Below are 20780 nucleotides of genomic sequence, written 5' to 3'. Positions count from 1 at the left end.
GGCGTGCCATCAGGGCCATGGGGACCCTCCCGCCATAGTGGGGTCAGCCATGGGCTCCGACAGGGTCCCCGAGGCCGACACCCCCAGCTTTCCCAGCCAAACAGCACTGGGTGTGGGACAGGGCCTTCATGCCCGTGACCCTGAGTGGCCCTCTGCCCAGGCCCAGACCTGCACCCGGCTGCTGACCCTGGTGTCCCCCAAGTGCACTGTGCCCAAGGAGCTGTTCCTGCTGAGCTGCCAGGTGGACATGGCCGCGTGTGCCCAGCCGGGCCCGAACTGCAGCTGTGCCACGCTGTCTGAGTACTCGCGCCAGTGCAGCATGGCTGGCCAGCCCGTCAGGCGCTGGCGGGGCCCCGGCCTCTGCTGTGAGTCCCGGGGAGGGCAGCAGGGAGGGCCAGGGCCCCGAATCCCGCCTCGTCCACGACAGGACAGTGAGGTGGAGGGGAGCCGGGCAGGCAGCGGGGGCCCTGTGGTGCCCCTACCCACTCACCAGGCCGCTGTGTGCCTGCAGCTCTGGGCCAGTGCCCAGCCAACCAGGTGTACCAGGAGTGCGGCGAGGCCTGTGTCAAGACCTGCTCGAACCCACAGCACAGCTGCTCCAGCTTCTGCACCTTCGGCTGCTTCTGCCCGGACGGTGAGCCAGCCGCTCCCACAGGAGCCTGCAGATGAGTCCAGACGCAGGGCATCCGCCCCCACCCCACCCAGCACATTGCCCCACCGGGCGTGTTGGGGCCAGGACCCCTTGCCGCCCCCACACTGTTCCACGGTCGTGCCTGCAAACCCACAGAGCTGTGGGGGGTCTGAGAGGCTGCTGGGGAGGGGTGGGGTTGGAGCTAGACCTGGGCCGGGCCCGCTGCTCACCAGGAACAGCCCCTGGCCTGGGCCTGGGCCCGGGCCTGGACGGGCTGTCACCAGGGGAAGGGGCACTGCAGTGCGGGTCTGGAGGGGGAGGGTCACAGCCGAAGCCTCCACTGGGACATGGCCCAGAGCCAGGCGGGAGGACCTCCTGGGGACAGGCCGAGGGGGGGCTGCCCAGCAGGAGGGTGGGAGGTCTCTCCTTGCCGCAGCCCCAGGAAGTCCCCTCCTGCAGGTACGGTTCTTGACGACATCTCCAAAAACCTCACCTGCGTGCCTGTCGCCCAGTGTCCCTGCACACTTGGCGGGGTAGCCTATGCCCCCGGGGAGGTCACAGCAGATGCCTGCCGCACCTGGTGAGTGTGGGGCAGCCTGTGAAGGCACAGACAGAATGGGGACATGAGGGAGACACGGGAACCTGGGGGCACGGCACCCTCAGTCCTGGGGGCAGCCAGCTTGCCAGCCCAGAGCAGCCTGGGGTGCCGTCTGGACGCAGCAGCCCTGCCCACCGCTCTGGCTCACCCTCCCACACACAGCCAGTGTGCCATGGGACGCTGGAAATGTGAGGAGCGTCCCTGCCCACGGCGCTGCGCCCTGGAAGGCGGCTCCTTTGTCACCACGTTCGATGCCAGGCCCTACCGCTTCCATGGCACCTGCACCTACATCCTCGTCCAGGTGGGACATGCCAACCATGGGGGCCTCCCAGGGGATTGCCAGGAGGGGTCACCATGGGGACGTCACAAGGGGTCCCGCCAGGAGGGGTCACCAGGGGGTGTCGCAAGGGATCCCGCCTGGAGGGGTCAACATAAGCACGAGTCCTCTGTACTGACCACCCCCCCTCCAGAGCCCCCAGCTCCCCGACGGGGGCTCCGTCATGGCCGTATACGACAAGTCTGGGTACTCGCACTCGGAGACCTCCCTGGTGGCTGTCATCTACATGTCCAGCCAGGTAAGGCTGCTCTGTCAGGTAAGGAGCAGACGCGTCCCCACCGCGTCCCAGTTCCTGCTGCTCCCTTCCTGGCCCGCAGGAGGGGGACGCCTCCCCCCCTTCCAGCCACCGTGACTCGGGCCCCCCTCCCTCTAGGACAAAATCGTGATTTCTCAGGACGAGGTGGTCACCAACAATGGAGACGTCAAGTGGCTGCCATACAAGACCGGTAGGTCCACTGCCCCTGCCTCGCTCCCCGGGGCCTCTGGGCCAGGTTCCCAAAGCAGGCCGCCTGCTGAGCCCGTTTCCCCCCAGGCAACATCACGGTCTTCAGACAGACATCCACCCACCTCCAGATGGCCACCAGCTTCGGACTGGAGCTCGTGATCCAGCTACAGCCCGTGTTCCAGGCGTACGTCACCGTCGGGCCCCAATTCAGAGGCCAGACCAGAGGTGAGTCCCTCCCTGCCCTCCAGGATCAGCCCGGCTGCCCTGTCCCCATCTAGCTTGGCCATGTCAGAAGTGAAGGGCCCACCACAGCCCTGCACTGGCCCAGCAGGTCCGGAGGCCATGGGCGCAGGCCAGCCTCTCCTGAAGGCCAGCCCTCCCAGGGGTGCGTGCCTCGTGCCCGTGGCACGGTGGGGGGTGCGGGGCAGGACAGGGACGCAGGCCAGCCGTGCTCATGGCCCGGTTGGCTCAGGGCTCTGCGGCAACTTCAACGGGGACACGACAGACGACTTCACAACCAGCATGGGCATGGCCGAGGGCACCGCCTCGCTCTTTGTGGACTCCTGGCGGGCAGGGAACTGCCCGGCCGCACTGGAGCGTGAGACCGACCCCTGCTCCATGAGCCAGCTCAACAGTGAGTCCTGGGCCCCGGGGGCTGTGGAGTCAGCGGGAAACCCATGCGGGCGAGTGCGAGACCCGTTGGCCTACCCCTGCAGAGGTGTGCGCGGAGACCCACTGTTCAGTGCTGGTGAAGAAGGCCACTGTGTTCGAGAAGTGCCACGCCGTGGTGAACCCCAAGCCTTTCTACAAGGTGGGCAGGGCCTGCTGGCCGGCGGCACCCGGGGAGCCTGGGCGGCGGGAGGGCAGGCACCCATGCAGCTATCTCCCTGCAGAGGTGTGTGTACCAAGCCTGCAACTACGAGGAGACCTTCCCGTATATCTGCGCTGCCCTGGGGGACTACGCCCACACGTGTGCCTCGCGGGGCGTCCTGCTCTGGGGCTGGAGAAACAGTGTGGACAACTGCAGTATGTGCCGGGGCAGGAGAGGGTCCCAGGGTCATGGGAGAGCAGGGGCCACAATGGGGCTCCAGGGCCCAGAGCCCTGGCCCTGCCCGGCCATCCCTGAGGGTCTGACTCCCGTTCCCCCGCAGCCATCCCCTGCACGGGCAACCGGACATTCAGCGACAACAGCCAGGCCTGTGACCGCACGTGCTTCTCACTGTCTGACCGCACAGCTGAGTGCCACCCCAGCGCCGTCCCTGTGGACGGCTGCAACTGCCCTGAGGGCACCTACCTGAACCACAAGACCGAGTGTGTGCGCAAGGCCCAGTGCCCCTGCCTCCTGGACAACCACAAGCTCATCCTGGCCAACCAGTCCGCCCTGGTCAATGGCGTCATCTGGTGCGTGACGGGGTCCCGGGGGGCCCCCCGCCCTGGCCTGCAGCCCCTGCCCCAGGGCCGGCCCACTTACACGGTCTCTCTTGCAGCTACTGCATCAACGGGCGGCTAAGCTGCAGGGGGCAGCCGCAGATGCTCCTGGGTACGTGATGCGGCCGAGACGGTGGGCCTGGGCGGCAGTGTGCTGCCCCCCCGCCCCCCTCACCTGCACCCCTTTCCCGCAGCAACCTGCTCAGCACCCAAGACATTCCAGCCCTGCAGCCAGTCCTCGGAGAACAAGTTTGGGGCGGCCTGTGCCCCCACGTGCCAGATGCTGGCCACCGGCACCCCCTGCGTAAGGCTGGGGCAAGTGCTCCCTAGAGGGCTTCCCCACCGGACAACTTGTGGTGGACATTCCTGTAGTGGACGCCTGGAGCCTCCCACGGGGCCGTGAGATGATGTCCACAAAGCCCCCAGGAAAGGCGGGCCAAGCTTCGTGCCTCCGGCGCTGTTCCCAGGGAGGGGTGTGGCCAGTCGGGCTGGGTGGGGCCCCTCAGCTTGGGGAGAGTGAGGGGGGACACAACAGCCCAGCAGTGACACAGAAGCCCACCTGGAACCTTCCCTAAGGGAGGGGCGGGTTTGCTAAGAGAAAGGCCCAGATGCAGGGAGGGGGTCTGGGAGGAGTGCTGGGGGCCCCTCCCAGGCACTGCTGACCCTCCCCCCTGCAGGTGCCCACCAAGTGCGAGCCAGGCTGCGTCTGTGCTGAGGGGCTCTACGAGAACGCCAGTGGGCAGTGCGTGCCCCCTGACGAGTGCCCATGCGAGTTTGCAGGGGTCTCCTACCCCCGGGGCGCCGAGCTCCACACCAACTGTCAGACCTGGTGAGCCGCAGCCCCACCCTGGAGACCCAGGTGGGGATGTCCTCAGGGTCTCTGGGGATGGCAGGGGGTCCCCCACCAACTCCACGCAGGTCAGCCTCATGCGGGGGTGCATGTGTGGCCGGGTCTCCCCGAAACCCCAGAACGGCCTGCTCCTCCCCCAGCACCTGCTCGAGGGGGAAGTGGACATGTCAGCAGAGCATCCACTGCTCGTCCACCTGCACCCTCTATGGGGAAGGACACATGGTCACCTTCGACGGGCAGCGGTTTGTGTTCGATGGCAACTGCGAATACATTCTGGTCACGGTGAGGCTTTAAGGGGACACGGTGAGGCCCTGGTGGGGACACGGTGAGGCCCTGGGGCATCCATGTCAGCACCCCCTCCCCACAGGATGGCTGCGGCGCCAATGACTCACAGCCCACCTTCAAGATCCTGACGGAGAACGTTGTGTGCGGGAAGTCGGGCGTCACCTGCTCCCGGGCCATCAGGCTCTCCCTCGGGGTGAGTGGGGCAGGCGGGTGTCCCCACACCTCAGCCACCAAGCCCAGGTCCCCGCCCCTCTGTGCCACCTGCTGCTCACTGCCCCCTGCTCTGGTCTCCCGACCCACACAACGGGCAGCAGTGTCTCGCGGAGTCGGGCAGCCCAGGGAGACGGGGTCCTTCCAGAAGCCTGACTCAGCCCTCGGTAGTGTCCATGATGTTCTAGAACATTCCGCCTATGGCAGCTCCAGAGGGCAGGCCGCCAGCAGGCACTGGCCGCACACACTCTTAAGGGACTCGGTCCACCGTGCTGGGAGACGTGGGCGGGGAGGCAGCTGGGTGCAGGCAGCTCCGTGACGGGCCTGTCCCACAGGGCCTATCAATCGTGCTGGCCGATAGGAACTACACAGTCAGCGGGGCGAACCCCCATGTGCACTTCCGGGTGAAGGCCGGCTCCTTGCACCTGGTGCTGGATGTGACCATCGGCAGCAGCTACAACCTGACCCTCGTCTGGAACAAGCACATGACCATCTTCATCAAGATGGCGCGTGCCTCCCAGGTACCGTGCCGCCCCTGCCTGGCTGCCTGGGGTGTGGGGCAGCGCTGCCCACCTGACACTGCCCCCCGCAGGATGCCCTGTGCGGCTTGTGTGGCAACTACAACGGCAACATGAAGGACGATTTTGAGACACGCAGCAAGTACGTGGCGTCCAGTGAGCTGGAGTTCGTGAACTCCTGGAAGGAAAGTCCACTGTGCGGGGATGCGGGCTTCGCACTGGACCCCTGCAGCCGCAACACCTTCCGCCGGGCCTGGGCTGAGCGCAAGTGCAGCATCATCAACAGCCAGACCTTCGCCGCCTGCCACAGCCAGGTGGGTTCCCGCAACGGCCCTGTGGGTTCCCGCCACAGGCAGGTGGGTTCCCGCCACGGCCAGGTGGGTTCCCGCCACGGCCAGGTGGGTTCCCGCCACAGGCAGGTGGGTTCCCGCCATGGCCAGTTGGGTTCCCGCCACGGCCAGGTGGGTTGCACAGCTGCGGGGCCCTGGCCTCCAGCTATGAGAACAGCCCCTGGCCCGCGGACAGCGGGCTGGGCAGGGGCACTGAAGGCCACCTCCCGCAGGTGTACCGCATGCCTTACTACGAGGCCTGTGTGCGGGACACGTGCGGGTGCGACACCGGTGGGGACTGCGAGTGCCTGTGTGACACCGTGGCCTCCTACGCCAAGGCCTGCCTGGACAAGGGCATCTGTGTGGACTGGAGGTCCCCCGACTTCTGCCGTGAGTGCCTTCCACCTACCCACCGGTGCCGAGGGGCCGCGCGGGCTGCTCTGGCTGCAGCACTCCTCCCGGGGCGGGCAGTGGGCTGTGTCCCGCAGGCAGATCCTGCAGAGGGACCGTTGCAGGCCCACCCTCAGGCTCCCTGGCACACTGCTGAGGGTCTCTGTGGCAGGCTCAGAGCCACCTGACAGGTGCCCATCCTCCCAGCCATCTACTGCGGCTTCTACAACACCCACACGCGGGCTGGTGACGGCCAGTTCCAGTACACGCAGGAGGCCAACTGCACGTGGCACTACCAGCCATGCCTCTGCCCCCAGCAGCTGCAGAGCCTCCCGGTCACCAACATCGAAGGTACAGCCGTGGAGAGGGGATGGGTCTGCCCGGGGAACTGATGGCTTCCGAGGCTGGTGGAGAGGGGCCTGAGGGCCAAGGGAGGGAAAGGTGGGAAGGTGGGGGGGTGGGGGTGTGGGGGGGTGGGGGGGTGGGGGGGTGGGGGGGCAGGGCAGCCCGGAGAGTACAGACTACAACTGGAGGGAGGGGGGAGGCAATGCAGAGAGTCTGGGTTCAGAGGAGAGGTCAGGATTGGCTGTGGACAGAGAGGGGAGGCCTCCAGCTCCAGGCACTGACGTCTGGCTGCTTTCCACATGCCCCCCGCCCCAGGCTGCTACAACTGCACCCAGGATGAGTACTTCGACCAGAACAAGGGGACATGCGTGCCATGCCGTAAGCTCAGTCCTTGGTCCCCACACCCACCCAGGTCCCACACAAACCTAGGGTCAGCTCCGCACTCCCCAGGCTGTGCCCCTGGGCTGCTGAAATGCCCCCAGTCCCCAGACAGCAGACACACAGGGAAAAGACCAGGCCTCCCCCGCCCCAGACGCTGACTCAAAAGCCCTTATCCCTGCCGGGTGTGTGGCAGCAGAGGGACCACTTGGGGATGCAGTAATGGGGGACTGGGGAGCTGCACTAAGGTGGTCAGTGTCCTGGCTGCCAGGCTACCCACACAGCTGGGAGTGCAGGGAGGGATGAGTTGGGCAGGTAGGACAGAGGAGCAGGGCCCCGCCTCCGTGATGGCTCCACCCCCTGGCCCTGTCTCAGGCAAGCACCTGACTCAGGCCCTGGGGACACACCTGAAGGCTTCAGAAGGACTGGGGGGTGGGGGGTGCGGCCCTGACCACCCCTCCTGTTGCAGGTCTGCTGCCCACACCGCCCACGCCCACCACAGGTGATTGCACGCACACTAGGTGCCAAGGTGAAGCAGCGCTCCCCCAGCCCTCCCCCGATGCCCGTCAGCCCAGCCATGTCTGTGGCAGGGGGTTGAGGCAGAGAAGGGAGGGCACCGCGGCTTCCCTGGGGCTGCCCTGCACTGTGGGGGACAGCATGTGCTGCCCAGGGAGGCACCGGGGTGCTGCGTGAAAGCTCACCTCCTGGCTGACCAACAGCTGGCCGTGTGGTGTCCCCACAGACGGCCACTGTCACAGCAGGGCTGACGGAGCTCACGTGGCCCTAGGAAGGCCACAGGCCACCCCCTGTGCCTCCCATTCAGCCCACCTGGGGTGGGGGTGCTGCATGGCTTGGGGGCCCAGCATGCAAGAGAAGGGGCTCCTCCCAAGGGTGTGCCCCACAGTAACGGCACGTCTGTCCACTCAGGCTTGCCTTCCACAGAGACCACGCCCACCACAGCTACTACCCCCAGGGCCACTGGGCTCAGCTCCACTGCACCCTCACCAGGCTCTCTGTCCACACCTGCAACCCCGACCGTGGGCTTTACACCCACGGCCACGCCCACTGCCACGGCCACGCCCACTGCCAGGGCCACGCCCACAGTCACGGCCACGCCCACTGCCAGGGCCACGGCCTCTGCACCCTCCTCCACACAGACAGGTGCCACCCAGGCAGATGTGACAGTCTCCTCAGGAGGTAAGGCCCACACTGCAGTGGCAGGCACACACACCCATGACCCCAGAGTGCCCCAAGACGTCTGGGGCGGGGGGGGGGCCTCCCTTTGCTGTGTAGATTCTGAGGCACAGAATTCCCTGTGCCAGGGACCAGAGCTAGGTGTCTCTGAAGGGTTTTTTAAAGGACCAGCTGGTCACAGGATGTGGCCCTCTTTGCTGTCCGATAGCTGCGTTACTGGACAGCGGTGTAGGACCCGCGGGTGAAGGCCCCCGGCAGCAATGCCAGCCCTCCACGCAGCCTACGCCCTCACCAGCCCACCCACCCCACCCCACACTACAGGGTACCCTCCCGGCTCCCCAGGGACCATGAGGGGATAGGACATGGGTTCTGCTACCAAGAGCAGCTGGAGGGACAGCCAGTGTCCCAATGAGGTCACTGGAAATGCCACTGAGGCTCCACCAGTCAAGGCTGGTTGACGCAGGACATGAGTGTCAGCTGGGAAAGACACACGTCCCTCTCAGAGGGTCCACTGTGCCGAGCCAGCCAGGCTCCCGGGGCAGGTGCGGGCAGGGCTGGGGACTCGAAGGGGCTCGTGGGGAGGGCAGACGGGCTGGAGGGCAAGCTCTGGGCCATTCCCTGCAGGGTCACCCAGAACCACCTCCGCCATCACCACGCGGGCCACATCGGCACCGGCCCCCACAGCCACTCCCAGGTCAACAGTCCCAGGACCCACAGTGACGCAGGCTACGACGCTGCCCACAGCACCTGCTCACGGCACAGCCACAACATCCACAGCTCGGTCGACAGCACACACCACGGCATCACGGTCACCTTCAGCAACAGCAGAAACCTCCACAGGGCCCCCCAAAAGTAAGCATGACCCACCACATGCTCCCTCAGAGGTGCCACAGCACGCGGGCACAATGCCCAGCCCAACAACCCCAATGGCAGGCAGGGACGGCTCCCCCCAAAAGGGGACAACCTGCCGCGATGGCAGCCCTGAGCCACCTTGCTAACTGCGCACCTCTCTGAACTTCGTGGCCACAGCTCCCGAGCTCCCACCTACCATAGCAGCCCCCAGCCCAGGTAGGCCCAGGCCCCAGGGAACAGCAGAAACCCCAAGGCACTTGATGCAAAGTACCATGCCCAGCTCTGCAAGCTACACCACAACATCCAAATCCCTGATGGAACCTACACCAAGGACCCAAAGGGGTGGACAGGCAGCAAACACAGCCACCCTGAGAGTACAGTGGGGCGCCACGAAGGACAGGAGGGGAGGAAACGAACCAAATCCACAGGCAGCTACACTGAGGGAGGCCAGCAACGGGAAGAAGAGAGGGCAAACGAGGAGAGTAACTGAGGCACAGGGGGACTCGTCATTAGGTGCATGTGAAGCTGGAAGCGTAAGGGACAAAAGGTCACAATGCGTGACAAGCTGCTAACCCACCAGGCAGACTGAGCAACAGAGGGTTTGACTCACCCACCAATTCCCACAGCATCGTCTACCCACTCCTGGACCCCAAGGACCCCGCTCGCACAGGGGACAACACACCTGGAAGACCAGGGGTCCCCAAGGCCCACGTCAGGCCACAGCACTCTGCTGAGCAGCCCACAGACGACTCCTGCCACCACCACGCCCGGACCCCAGACTCACTTCACCACTCACTCCATCTCCACGGCTTCTCTGTCCACCACGTCCCACACCACACGTCCGCCCACGGGAACACCCTCCCGGACCACCAACAATGCCCCAACCCCGTCACGACCCCACAGCACTCTTTCCACTCATGGTCCAACCTCTGTCACCTCCTCTGTCACTGCAACGTCCAACCATGTTGTCACCCCAACCGGTCCAGAGGCCCACACTTCCATGTCCACGGCGAGGCCAACAGGCACTCTTCCCCCATCGACACACGTCCCTGGCACAGGCACGGTGCCCTCCCCCACTTCCCCGCCGTGGACCAAGACCACTCAAGACCACGGCTCTGCCAGCACCGCCAAAACCTCCAGTTCCTTCGTGCCATCCCCGTCAGCACCAGCCCACTCGGGGACCACATGGGCTCCACGCACCACCATCTCGCCCAAGCCCACCAGTAGCGGAACTGGAACCCCCATAACACACAGCGCCACGCCCACCGCCACCCCCAGACCCCAGACTCACTTCACCACTCACTCCATCTCCACAGCTTCTCTGTCCACCACGTCCCACACCACACGTCCGCCCACGGGAACAGCCTCCCGAACCACCAACAATGCCCCAACCCCATCACGACCCCACAGCACTCTTTCCACTCATGGTCCAACCTCTGTCACCTCCTCTGTCACTCCAACGTCTCACCATGTTATCACCCCGACCGGTTCAGAGGCCCACACTCCCACGTCCACGGCGAGGCCAACAGGCACTCTTCCCCCATCGACACACGTCCCTGGCACAGGCACGGTGCCCTCCCCCACTTCCCCGCCGTGGACCAAGACCACTCAAGCCCACGGCTCTGCCAGCACCGCCAAAACCTCCAGTTCCTTCGTGCCATCCCCGTCAGCACCAGCCCACTCGGGGACCACATGGGCTCCACGCACCACCATCTCGCCCAAGCCCACCAGTAGCGGAACTGGAACCCCCATAACACACAGCGCCACGCCCACCGCCACCCCCAGACCCCAGACTCACTTCACCACTCACTCCATCTCCACGGCTTCTCTGTCCACCACGTCCCACACCACACGTCCGCCCACGGGAACAGCCTCCCGAACCACCAACAATGCCCCAACCCCATCACGACCCCACAGCACTCTTTCCACTCATGGTCCAACCTCTGTCACCTCCTCTGTCACTCCAACGTCTCACCATGTTATCACCCCGACCGGTTCAGAGGCCCACACTCCCACGTCCACGGCGAGGCCAACAGGCACTCTTCCCCCATCGACACACGTCCCTGGCACAGGCACGGTGCCCTCCCCCACTTCCCCGCCGTGGACCAAGACCACTCAAGCCCACGGCTCTGCCAGCACCGCCAAAACCTCCAGTTCCTTCGTGCCATCCCCGTCAGCACCAGCCCACTCGGGGACCACATGGGCTCCACGCACCACCATCTCGCCCAAGCCCACCAGTAGCGGAACTGGAACCCCCATAACACACAGCGCCACGCCCACCGCCACCCCCAGACCCCAGACTCACTTCACCACTCACTCCATCTCCACGGCTTCTCTGTCCACCACGTCCCACACCACACGTCCGCCCACGGGAACAGCCTCCCGAACCACCAACAATGCCCCAACCCCATCACGACCCCACAGCACTCTTTCCACTCATGGTCCAACCTCTGTCACCTCCTCTGTCACTCCAACGTCTCACCATGTTATCACCCCGACCGGTTCAGAGGCCCACACTCCCACGTCCACGGCGAGGCCAACAGGCACTCTTCCCCCATCGACACACGTCCCTGGCACAGGCACGGTCCCCTCTCCTACTTCCCCACCATGGACCAAGACCACTCAAGCCCACGGCTCTGCCAGCACCGCCAAAACCTCCAGTTCCTTCGTGCCACCCCCGTCAGCACCAGCCCACTCGGGGACCACATGGGCTCCACGCACCACCATCTCTCCCAAGCCCACCAGTAGGGGAACTGGAACCCCCGAGACACACAGCGCCACGGCCACCGCCACCCCTGTACCCCAGACTCCTGTCACCACTCACTCCGTCCCCACGGCTTCTCTTTCCACCACGTCCCACACCACACGTCCGCCCACGGGAACAACCTCCCGGACCACCAACAATGCCCCAACCCCGTCACGACCCCACAGCACTCTTTCCACTCATGGTCCAACCTCTGTCACCTCCTCTGTCACTCCAACGTCTCACCATGTTATCACCCCGACCGGTTCAGAGGCCCACACTTCCACGTCCATGGCGAGGCCAACAGGCACTCTTCCCCCATCAACACACGTCCCTGGGACAGGCACGGTGCCCTCCCCCACTTCCCCGCCGTGGACAAAGACCACTCAAGCCCACGGCTCTGCCAGCACCGCCAAAACCTCCAGTTCCTTCGTGCCATCCCCGTCAGCACCAGCCCACTCGGGGACCACATGGGCTCCACGCACCACCATCTCACTCAAGCCCACCAGTAGGGGAACTGGAACCCCCGTGACACACAGCGCCACGGCCACCGCCACCCCCGGACCCCAGACTCCCTTCACCACTCACTCCGTCTCAACGGCTTCTCTGTCCACCACGTCCCACACCACACGTCCGCCCACGGGAACACCCTCCCGGACCACCAACAATGCACCAACCCTGTCACGACCCCACAGCACTCTTTCCACTCATGGTCCAACCTCTGTCACCTCCTCTGTCACTGCAACGTCCAACCTTGTTGTCACCCCAACCGGTCCAGAGGCCCACACTTCCACGTCCACGGCGAGGCCAACAGGCACTCTTCCCCCATCGACACACGTCCCTGGCACAGGCACGGTGCCCTCCCCCACTTCCCCGCCGTGGACCAAGACCACTCAAGCCCACGGCTCTGCCAGCACTGCCAAAACCTCCAGTTCCTTCGTGCCATCCCCGTCAGCACCAGCCCACTCGGGGACCACATGGGCTCCACGCACCACCATCTCCCCCAAGCCCACCAGTAGGGGAACTGGAACCCCCGAGACACACAGCGCCACGCCCACCGCCACCCCCAGAACCCAGACTCACTTCACCACTCACTCCGTCTCCACGGCTTCTCTGTCCACCACGTCCCACACCACACGTCCGCCCACGGGAACAACCTCCCGGACCACCAACAATGCCCCAACCCCGTCACGACCCCACAGCACTCTTTCCACTCATGGTCGAACCTCTGTCACTTCCTCTGTCACTCCAACGTCTCACCATGTTATCACCCCGACCGGTTCAGAGGCCCACACTTCCACGTCCACGGCGAGGCCAACAGGCACTCTTCCCCCATTGACACACGTCCCTGGCACAGGCACGGTCCCCTCTCCTACTTCCCCACCATGGACCAAGACCACTCAAGCCCACGGCTCTGCCACCACCGCCAAAACCTCCAGTTCCTTCGTGCCATCCCCGTCAGCACCAGCCCACTCGGGGACCACATGGGCTCCACGCACCACCATCTCCCCCAAGCCCACCAGTAGCGGAACTGGAACCCCCATAACACACAGCGCCACGGCCACCGCCACCCCCAGACCCCAGACTCACTTCACCACTCACTCCATCTCCACGGCTTCTCTGTCCACCACGTCCCACACCACACGTCTGCCCACGGGAACACCCTCCCGGACCACCAACAATGCCCCAACCCCGTCACGACCCCACAGCACTCTTTCCACTCATGGTCCAACCTCTGTCACCTCCTCTGTCACTGCAACGTCTCACCATGTTATCACCCCGACCGGTTCAGAGGCCCACACTTCCACGTCCACGGCGAGGCCAACAGGCACTCTTCCCCCATCGACACACGTCCCTGGCACAGGCACGGTGCCCTCCCCCACTTCCCCGCCGTGGACCAAGACCACTCAAGCCCACGGCTCTGCCAGCACCGCCAAAACCTCCAGTTCCTTCGTGCCATCCCCGTCAGCACCAGCCCACTCGGGGACCACATGGGCTCCAGGCACCACCATCTCGCTCAAGCCCACCAGTAGGGGAACTGGAACCCCCGAGACACACAGCGCCACGCCCACCGCCACCCCCGGACCCCAGACTCCCTTCACCACTCACGCCGTCCCCACGGCTTCTCTGTCCACCACGTCCCACACCACACGTCCGCCCACGGGAACAACCTCCCGGACCACCAACAATGCCCCAACCCCGTCACGACCCCACAGCACTCTTTCCACTCATGGTCCAACCTCTGTCACCTCCTCTGTCACTCCAACGTCCAACCTTGTTGTTACCCCAACCGGTCCAGAGGCCGACACTTCCATGTCCACGGCGAGGCCAACAGGCACTCTTCCCCCATCGACACACGTCCCTGGCACAGGCACGGTGCCCTCCCCCACTTCCCCGCCGTGGACCAAGACCACTCAAGCCCACGGCTCTGCCAGCACCGCCAAAACCTCCAGTTCCTTCGTGCCACCCCCGTCAGCACCAGCCCACTCGGGGACCACATGGGCTCCACGCACCACCATCTCCCCCAAGCCCACCAGTAGGGGAACTGGAACCCCCGAGACACACAGCGCCACGGCCACCGCCACCCCCGTACCCCAGACTCCTGTCACCACTCACTCCGTCCCCACGGCTTCTCTTTCCACCACGTCCCACACCACACGTCCGCCCACGGGAACACCCTCCCGGACCACCAACAATGCCCCAACCCCGTCACGACCCCACAGCACTCTTTCCACTCATGGTCCAACCTCTGTCACCTCCTCTGTCACTCCAACGTCTCACCATGTTATCACCCCCACCGGTTCAGAGGCCCACACTTTCACGTCCACGGCGAGGCCAACAGGCACTCTTCCCTCGTCGACACAAGTCCCTGGCACAGGCACGGTGCCCTCCCCCACTTCCCCGCCGTGGACCAAGACCACTCAAGCCCACGGCTCTGCCAGCACCGCCAAAACCTCCAGTTCCTTCGTGCCATCCCCGTCAGCACCAGCCCACTCGGGGACCACATGGGCTCCACGCACCACCAACTCCCCCAAGCCCACCAGTAGGGGAACTGGAACCCCCGAGACACACAGCGCCACGCCCACCGCCACCCCCAGACCCCAGACTCACTTCACCACTCACTCCGTCTCCACGGGTTCTCTGTCCACCACGTCCCACACCGCACGTCCGCCCACGGGAACAACCTCCCGGACCACCAACAATGCCCCAACCCCGTCACGACCCCACAGCACTCTTTCCACTCATGGTCCAACCTCTGTCACCTCCTCTGTCACTGCAACGTCTCACCATGTTATCACCCCGACCGGTCCAGAGGCCCACACTTCCACGTCCACGGCGAGGCCAACAGGCACTCTTCCCCCATCGACACACGTCCCTGGCACAGGCACGGTGCCCTCCCCCACTTCCCCGCCGTGGACCAAGACCACTCAAGCCCACGGCTCTGCCAGCACCGCCAAAACCTCCAGTTCCTTCGTGCCATCCCCGTCAGCACCAGCCCACTCGGGGACTACATGGGCTCCACGCACCACCATCTCCCCCAAGCCCACCAGTAGCGGAACTGGAACCCCCATAACACACAGCGCCACGGCCACCGCCACCCCCGGACCCCAGACTCACTTCACCACTCACTCCGTCTCCACGGCTTCTCTGTCCACCACGTCCCACACCACACGTCCGCCCACGGGAACAACCTCCCGGACCACCAACAATGCCCCAACCCCGTCACGACCCCACAGCACTCTTTCCACTCATGGTCCAACCTCTGTCACCTCCTCTGTCACTCCAACGTCTCACCATGTTATCACCCCCACCGGTTCAGAGGCCCACACTTCCACGTCCACGGCGAGGCCAACAGGCACTCTTCCCCCATCGACACACGTCCCTGGCACAGGCACAGTGCCCTCCCCCACTTCCCCGCCGTGGACCAAGACCACTCAAGCCCACGGCTCTGCCAGCACCGCCAAAACCTCCAGTTCCTTCGTGCCACCCCCGTCAGCACCAGCCCACTCGGGGACCACATGGGCTCCACGCACCACCATCTCTTCCAAGCCCACCAGTAGGGGAACTGGAACCCCCGAGACACACAGCGCCACGGCCACCGCCACCCCCGTACCCCAGACTCCTGTCACCACTCACTCCGTCCCCACGGCTTCTCTTTCCACCACGTCCCACACCACACGTCCGCCCACGGGAACACCCTCCCGGACCACCAACAATGCCCCAACCCCGTCACGACCCCACAGCACTCTTTCCACTCATGGTCCAACCTCTGTCACCTCCTCTGTCACTGCAACGTCAAACCTTGTTGTCACCCCAACCGGTCCAGAGGCCCACACTTCCATGTCCACGGCGAGGCCAACAGGCACTCTTCCCCCATCGACACACGTCCCTGGCACAGGCACGGTGCCCTCCCCCACTTCCCCGCCGTGGACCAAGACCACTCAAGCCCACGGCTCTGCCAGCACCGCCAAAACCTCCAGTTCCTTCGTGCCATCCCCGTCAGCACCAGCCCACTCGGGGACCACATGGGCTCCACGCACCACCATCTCCCTCAAGCCCACCAGTAGCGGAACTGGAAACCCCGTGACACACAGCGCCACGCCCACCGCCACCCCCAGACCCCAGACTCACTTCACCACTCACTCCATCTCCACGGCTTCTCTGTCCACCACGTCCCACACCACACGTCCGCCCACGGGAACAACCTCCCGGACCACCAACAATGCCCCAACCCCGTCACGACCCCACAGCACTCTTTCCACTCATGGTCCAACCTCTGTCACCTCCTCTGTCACTGCAACGTCTCACCATGTTATCACCCCGACCGGTCCAGAGGCCCACACTTCCACGTCCACGGCGAGGCCAACAGGCACTCTTCCCCCATCGACACACGTCCCTGGCACAGGCACGGTGCCCTCCCCCACTTCCCCGCCGTGGACCAAGACCACTCAAGCCCACGGCTCTGCCAGCACTGCCAAAACCTCCAGTTCCTTCGTGCCATCCCCGTCAGCACCAGCCCACTCGGGGACTACATGGGCTCCACGCACCACCATCTCCCTCAAGCCCACCAGTAGCGGAACTGGAACCCCCGTGACACACAGCGCCATGCCCACCGCCACCCCCAGACCCCAGACTCACTTCACCACTCACTCCATCTCCACGGCTTCTCTGTCCACCACGTCCCACACCACACGTCCGCCCACGGGAACACCCTCCCGGACCACCAACAATGCCCCAACCCCGTCACGACCCCACAGCACTCTTTCCACTCATGGTCCAACCTCTGTCACCTCCTCTGTCACTCCAACGTCTCACCATGTTATCACCCCGACCGGTTCAGAGGCCCACACTTCCACGTCCACGGCGAGGCCAACAGGCACTCTTCCCAAATCGACACACGTCCCTGGCACAGGCACGGTGCCCTCCCCCACTTCCCCGCCGTGGACCAAGACCACTCAAGCCCACGGCTCTGCCAGCACCGCCAAAACCTCCAGTTCCTTCGTGCCATCCCCGTCAGCACCAGCCCACTCGGGGACCACATGGGCTCCACGCACCACCATCTCCCCCAAGCCCACCAGTAGGGGAACTGGAACCCCCGAGACACACAGCGCCACGGCCACCGCCACCCCCGGACCCCAGACTCACTTCACCACTCACTCCATCTCAACGGCTTCTCTGTCCACCACGTCCCACACCACACGTCCGCCCACGGGAACACCCTCCCGGACCACCAACAATGCCCCAACCCCGTCACGACCCCACAGCACTCTTTCCACTCATGGTCCAACCTCTGTCACCTCCTCTGTCACTGCAACGTCTCACCATGTTATCACCCCCACCGGTTCAGAGGCCCACACTTCCACGTCCACGGCGAGGCCAACAGGCACTCTTCCCCCATCGACACACGTCCCTGGCACAGGCACGGTGCCCTCCCCCACTTCCCCGCCGTGGACCAAGACCACCCACGCCCACAGCTCTGTGTGGCCCTCCCTGTCGCCCTCATTCTCCCCTACTGTCCCCCCTTCTGCTCTGCCCACCACCTCCCCTATCCTTGTGTCTCCCCTTCCCTCTCTGGGCCCCACCCCGAGTCCTACCGACTTCCTGTCCACGCCCAGGACCTCCGCCAGCACACCTCCGCCCTCCACGCTGGTTTCTCAGGCCTCCACCATGCAGGTCACCCCTCTCACCACTGGAGCTCCTGGGCCGAGCCTCCCGTCATCCACGCTGGGTGTGACCACTGTTCCGAGTTCTCCAGCCACCAACCTGACCACGAGGCAGCCTAGCACCGTCTTTCTGACCAGCTCCATCACAGCGCAGGGGAGCTCCGCATCCCCCACTGGGGGCACCGCTGCTGTCATCACATCTGTGCCCAGCCCCCCAGGTAAGTGACATCTCTATAGGCCACCCTCATGACCCTCAGCGCACAGGCTCCTCCCGGCCCTGTCTCTCCACTACAGGGTGCACTCTGGGTCACAGCACGGAGTCCCTGCCTTTTGTTGCCCTCTTGTACTGGCTGGTGACATCGGGGCTCTGCCCTTGCTTCCTGCCGATCCCCACTCTGCTTGCTCCCTTCACGCAGTCCCCAAAAGCCTTCAGGTCCCCTGCAGACCGCTGGGCAGTTGTGCACAGACTTCGGGTGACACATGCCCTGGTCGGAGTCCCCATTTTGCCTTGACCAGTCGCATGCTTAGGGCGTGTGTGTAGGTCTCAGCTCCGTGTCCCCAGCTGTGCCCTGGGGGTGTCTGAGTCACAGCTCCCCCACCACACCTCCCCACACCTCTGCTCTCTCCAGCCTGTTCTCTGCCACAAACTCCTCCATGTCCTGGGGAGCTTTCTCAGCTTCCGTGAGGGGGTCCAGCTCCTCCCTGCCTTCCTCCCCAGGCACCTCTGCAGTGGTGTGGAAATGGGTGCCTGGCCTCCCGCACGTGGCCCCCTTTCCCACCTCTGGTCCTGTACCTGGCTCGCTGGTACCCCACTCCTCTCCCCCATTCCCTGTTCCAGTCCTGAGGGACCGCTCACCTCATCACCCTTCCACACTGGCCCCTCTGGAGTTCAGAGGTTAGGGCTGGTGTGGACACGGGGTTCAACTATTCTCCCCTCCTTCAGGATGCAGAAAGGGAACAAAGGCTGACAGGCCATGCCTCAGCCCAGGTGACAGCTGGGGGCCGAGCTGGGCCGAGTGGCAGGGCTCCCGCCTCCCACTGTCAGTGCGGCCCAGGCCTCAGCCCTGCAGCCCCTCCGGGCCGGTCCTGTGCCCTCCTATGCCCCGGCCTGCCTGAGCCCAGCACTGTCCGTCAGGGATGCCCCTCCCCTCCCTCCAGGATGTTCCCTCCATGGCATGTGTCCCCTGCACCAGGCTCCCCTCACATGGGCCCTGGCCTCCCCCAGACGGGACTGTCTGCAATAATCCATTTTCTCCTATGGGACAAGGGCTGAGTACAGACTGTCCACGGGGAGGGTGCCAGGAAGCAGGGTGAGGGAACCAGAGGGGTAGATCTGGCCGGGACAGCTGGGGGCAATGGGAACCGAGGGACACACCCAGAGCCCCGTCCCCAGCAGGCCTCTCATCTCCACCTCTGGTGAAGCAGGGCAGGTGGAGACTTGAGGGCCCAGGAAGGTCTTGGACGTGGGCAGGGCGGGAAACACGGCAGACTGTCCAGTTTTGGCTCAGGAACCCCCTTTCACTTTTTAACAACTTCCACACTGGCAGGTCCTAATGGTAACGCTGCTCTGCCAGCTGCCAGGGGGCCCTGGGGGGATCGCCAACATGTCTGTCCACAGGGACGCACGCAGGCTTCGGCACACGGCCAGGTCCATATGGGGAGCACAGACCCCTGCGGCGGGATCCCCTGTGGCGACACGGACATCCTGCCCTCCCCCCTCCCGTGACCACAGATTGGTGTTGGCTGGGAGGGGAGGTGGCTGGGGAGGCTGCGGACCGACGGGGGATACGCCTCATGCTCTGAGAAAGCCCCTGCCCTGGGGATGCGCGGAGGGAACAGCGGCTTTGTTCTGGCAAAGCTGTGAGGTCTGAGATCAGTGGGGCTTGAACAAGGGGAGCCGGCCTGGCGCGGGGCCCAGGGAAAGTGCCAGTGGGGAACCCCCACGGGATCCAGTCCCACCCAAGCCATCATGTGCGGCTAGCTCACGGGGCCGCCGTTGCCCCCACCTTGCACAAAGGGCTGTCAGAGCCAGGTGTACCCATCCCGCCCTCTCGAGGGTCAGGCAGCCGCAGAGCCTGCAGGTCACAGAGCCTGCAGCCGCCCTCTCGACATGCCCTGGGGCTGGCGTCCGACCACCTGCCTCTCACCCCCAGAAGCCTGCGGCCTGAGGGAGCTAGAGGAGGAGGTGACGTACCAGGGGTGCACGGCCAACGTGACAGTGACCCGCTGCGAGGGCATCTGTACCTCCTCGGTCAGGTGAGCTGTGCGGTCTGGCGGGTGGCCTCCGTCCAGGGCCGGGCCCCGAGCTTGGAACCGGCCTCGTCCAACCAGCAGGGCCACCCATGAGCTCCCGTCCTGCTGCCTCGGGCCCACAGCTGACCATCTGAGGGCCGGGAAGTCGGCAAGAGGCAGCCACGGCCTGAGGGCCCTGCCTGGAAACGGGCCTGGGCCCTGGCGGCGGCGGCCGGGAGGGGTGTGCACCGAGGCTGTGGCCCTGACCGCACACCGGCCCTGACCTGGGCTCTTCACAGCTTCAACACGGACACCCACCAAGTGGACGCCCAGTGCAGCTGCTGCCACCCCATCGGCTCCTATGAGAAGCAGCTGGAGCTGCCCTGCCCAGACCCGGCGGCGCAGGGCGGCTGGCTGGTATTCACACTGCGCGTGTTCACTGGCTGTGCCTGCAGCCCCCGGCGCTGTGGGGATTAGGAGGCAGCCCCTGAGAGGACGAGGTGGTGCCCGGCCCCCAGCAGCCCCTCTGGCATGGCCCCAGGCAGCTCCCCCAGGCACGGGCGGGGTGACCCTGACCCAGCCCGACAGGCTGCCATGAACTGCTGGCCTCCTGGTCTTCGAGGGCAACTGCCCAGCCCCACCAGAATGGGACCCTGGGGATGGCCTAAGAAGTGGACACCGGGGCGGGAAGGCCTGGGGAGAGGGGCCCCCAAGCAAGGACGGGCAGGGGCCGTGCAGTCTGGGGCCGGGGCAGCGGGAGGGTGGACGCAGGCACTGTCCAGCACCGACACCGGTCCCCGGCAGAGCTCACCCTGGGGGGGTGGGGGGGCATCCCAGCTGCCCTGCATGAT

At 65.3% G+C, this 20780-nt stretch overlaps 1 protein-coding gene across 1 annotated transcript in view; it reads left to right on the top strand.

Moving 5' to 3' along the window:
• Positions 1-20477, top strand: part of MUC6 (mucin 6, oligomeric mucus/gel-forming) — a 36739-nt gene extending 16262 nt beyond the window's left edge. The window contains exons 17-45 of the mRNA XM_033120643.1: positions 161-365; positions 512-634; positions 1091-1211; positions 1392-1530; positions 1700-1804; positions 1940-2012; positions 2099-2236; positions 2484-2645; positions 2728-2822; positions 2905-3037; positions 3163-3412; positions 3499-3551; positions 3634-3743; positions 4117-4268; positions 4430-4571; positions 4657-4767; positions 5120-5305; positions 5377-5616; positions 5865-6021; positions 6229-6372; positions 6682-6819; positions 7214-7246; positions 7672-7941; positions 8147-8260; positions 8481-8790; positions 9445-17915; positions 18536-18592; positions 19851-19953; positions 20229-20477. Of these exons, the coding sequence (XP_032976534.1) occupies positions 161-365; positions 512-634; positions 1091-1211; positions 1392-1530; positions 1700-1804; positions 1940-2012; positions 2099-2236; positions 2484-2645; positions 2728-2822; positions 2905-3037; positions 3163-3412; positions 3499-3551; positions 3634-3743; positions 4117-4268; positions 4430-4571; positions 4657-4767; positions 5120-5305; positions 5377-5616; positions 5865-6021; positions 6229-6372; positions 6682-6819; positions 7214-7246; positions 7672-7941; positions 8147-8260; positions 8481-8790; positions 9445-17915; positions 18536-18592; positions 19851-19953; positions 20229-20406 (12513 nt within the window). The 3' untranslated portion in view covers positions 20407-20477. The remainder of the gene's footprint in view (positions 1-160; positions 366-511; positions 635-1090; positions 1212-1391; positions 1531-1699; positions 1805-1939; positions 2013-2098; positions 2237-2483; positions 2646-2727; positions 2823-2904; positions 3038-3162; positions 3413-3498; positions 3552-3633; positions 3744-4116; positions 4269-4429; positions 4572-4656; positions 4768-5119; positions 5306-5376; positions 5617-5864; positions 6022-6228; positions 6373-6681; positions 6820-7213; positions 7247-7671; positions 7942-8146; positions 8261-8480; positions 8791-9444; positions 17916-18535; positions 18593-19850; positions 19954-20228) is intronic.
• Positions 20478-20780: the final 303 nt, after the last annotated feature.

This window comes from Rhinolophus ferrumequinum, chromosome 11 (genome assembly GCF_004115265.2).
Source record: "Rhinolophus ferrumequinum isolate MPI-CBG mRhiFer1 chromosome 11, mRhiFer1_v1.p, whole genome shotgun sequence".
Lineage (NCBI taxonomy): Eukaryota > Metazoa > Chordata > Mammalia > Chiroptera > Rhinolophidae > Rhinolophus > Rhinolophus ferrumequinum.
This window is presented reverse-complemented; position numbering and strand designations above follow the sequence as displayed.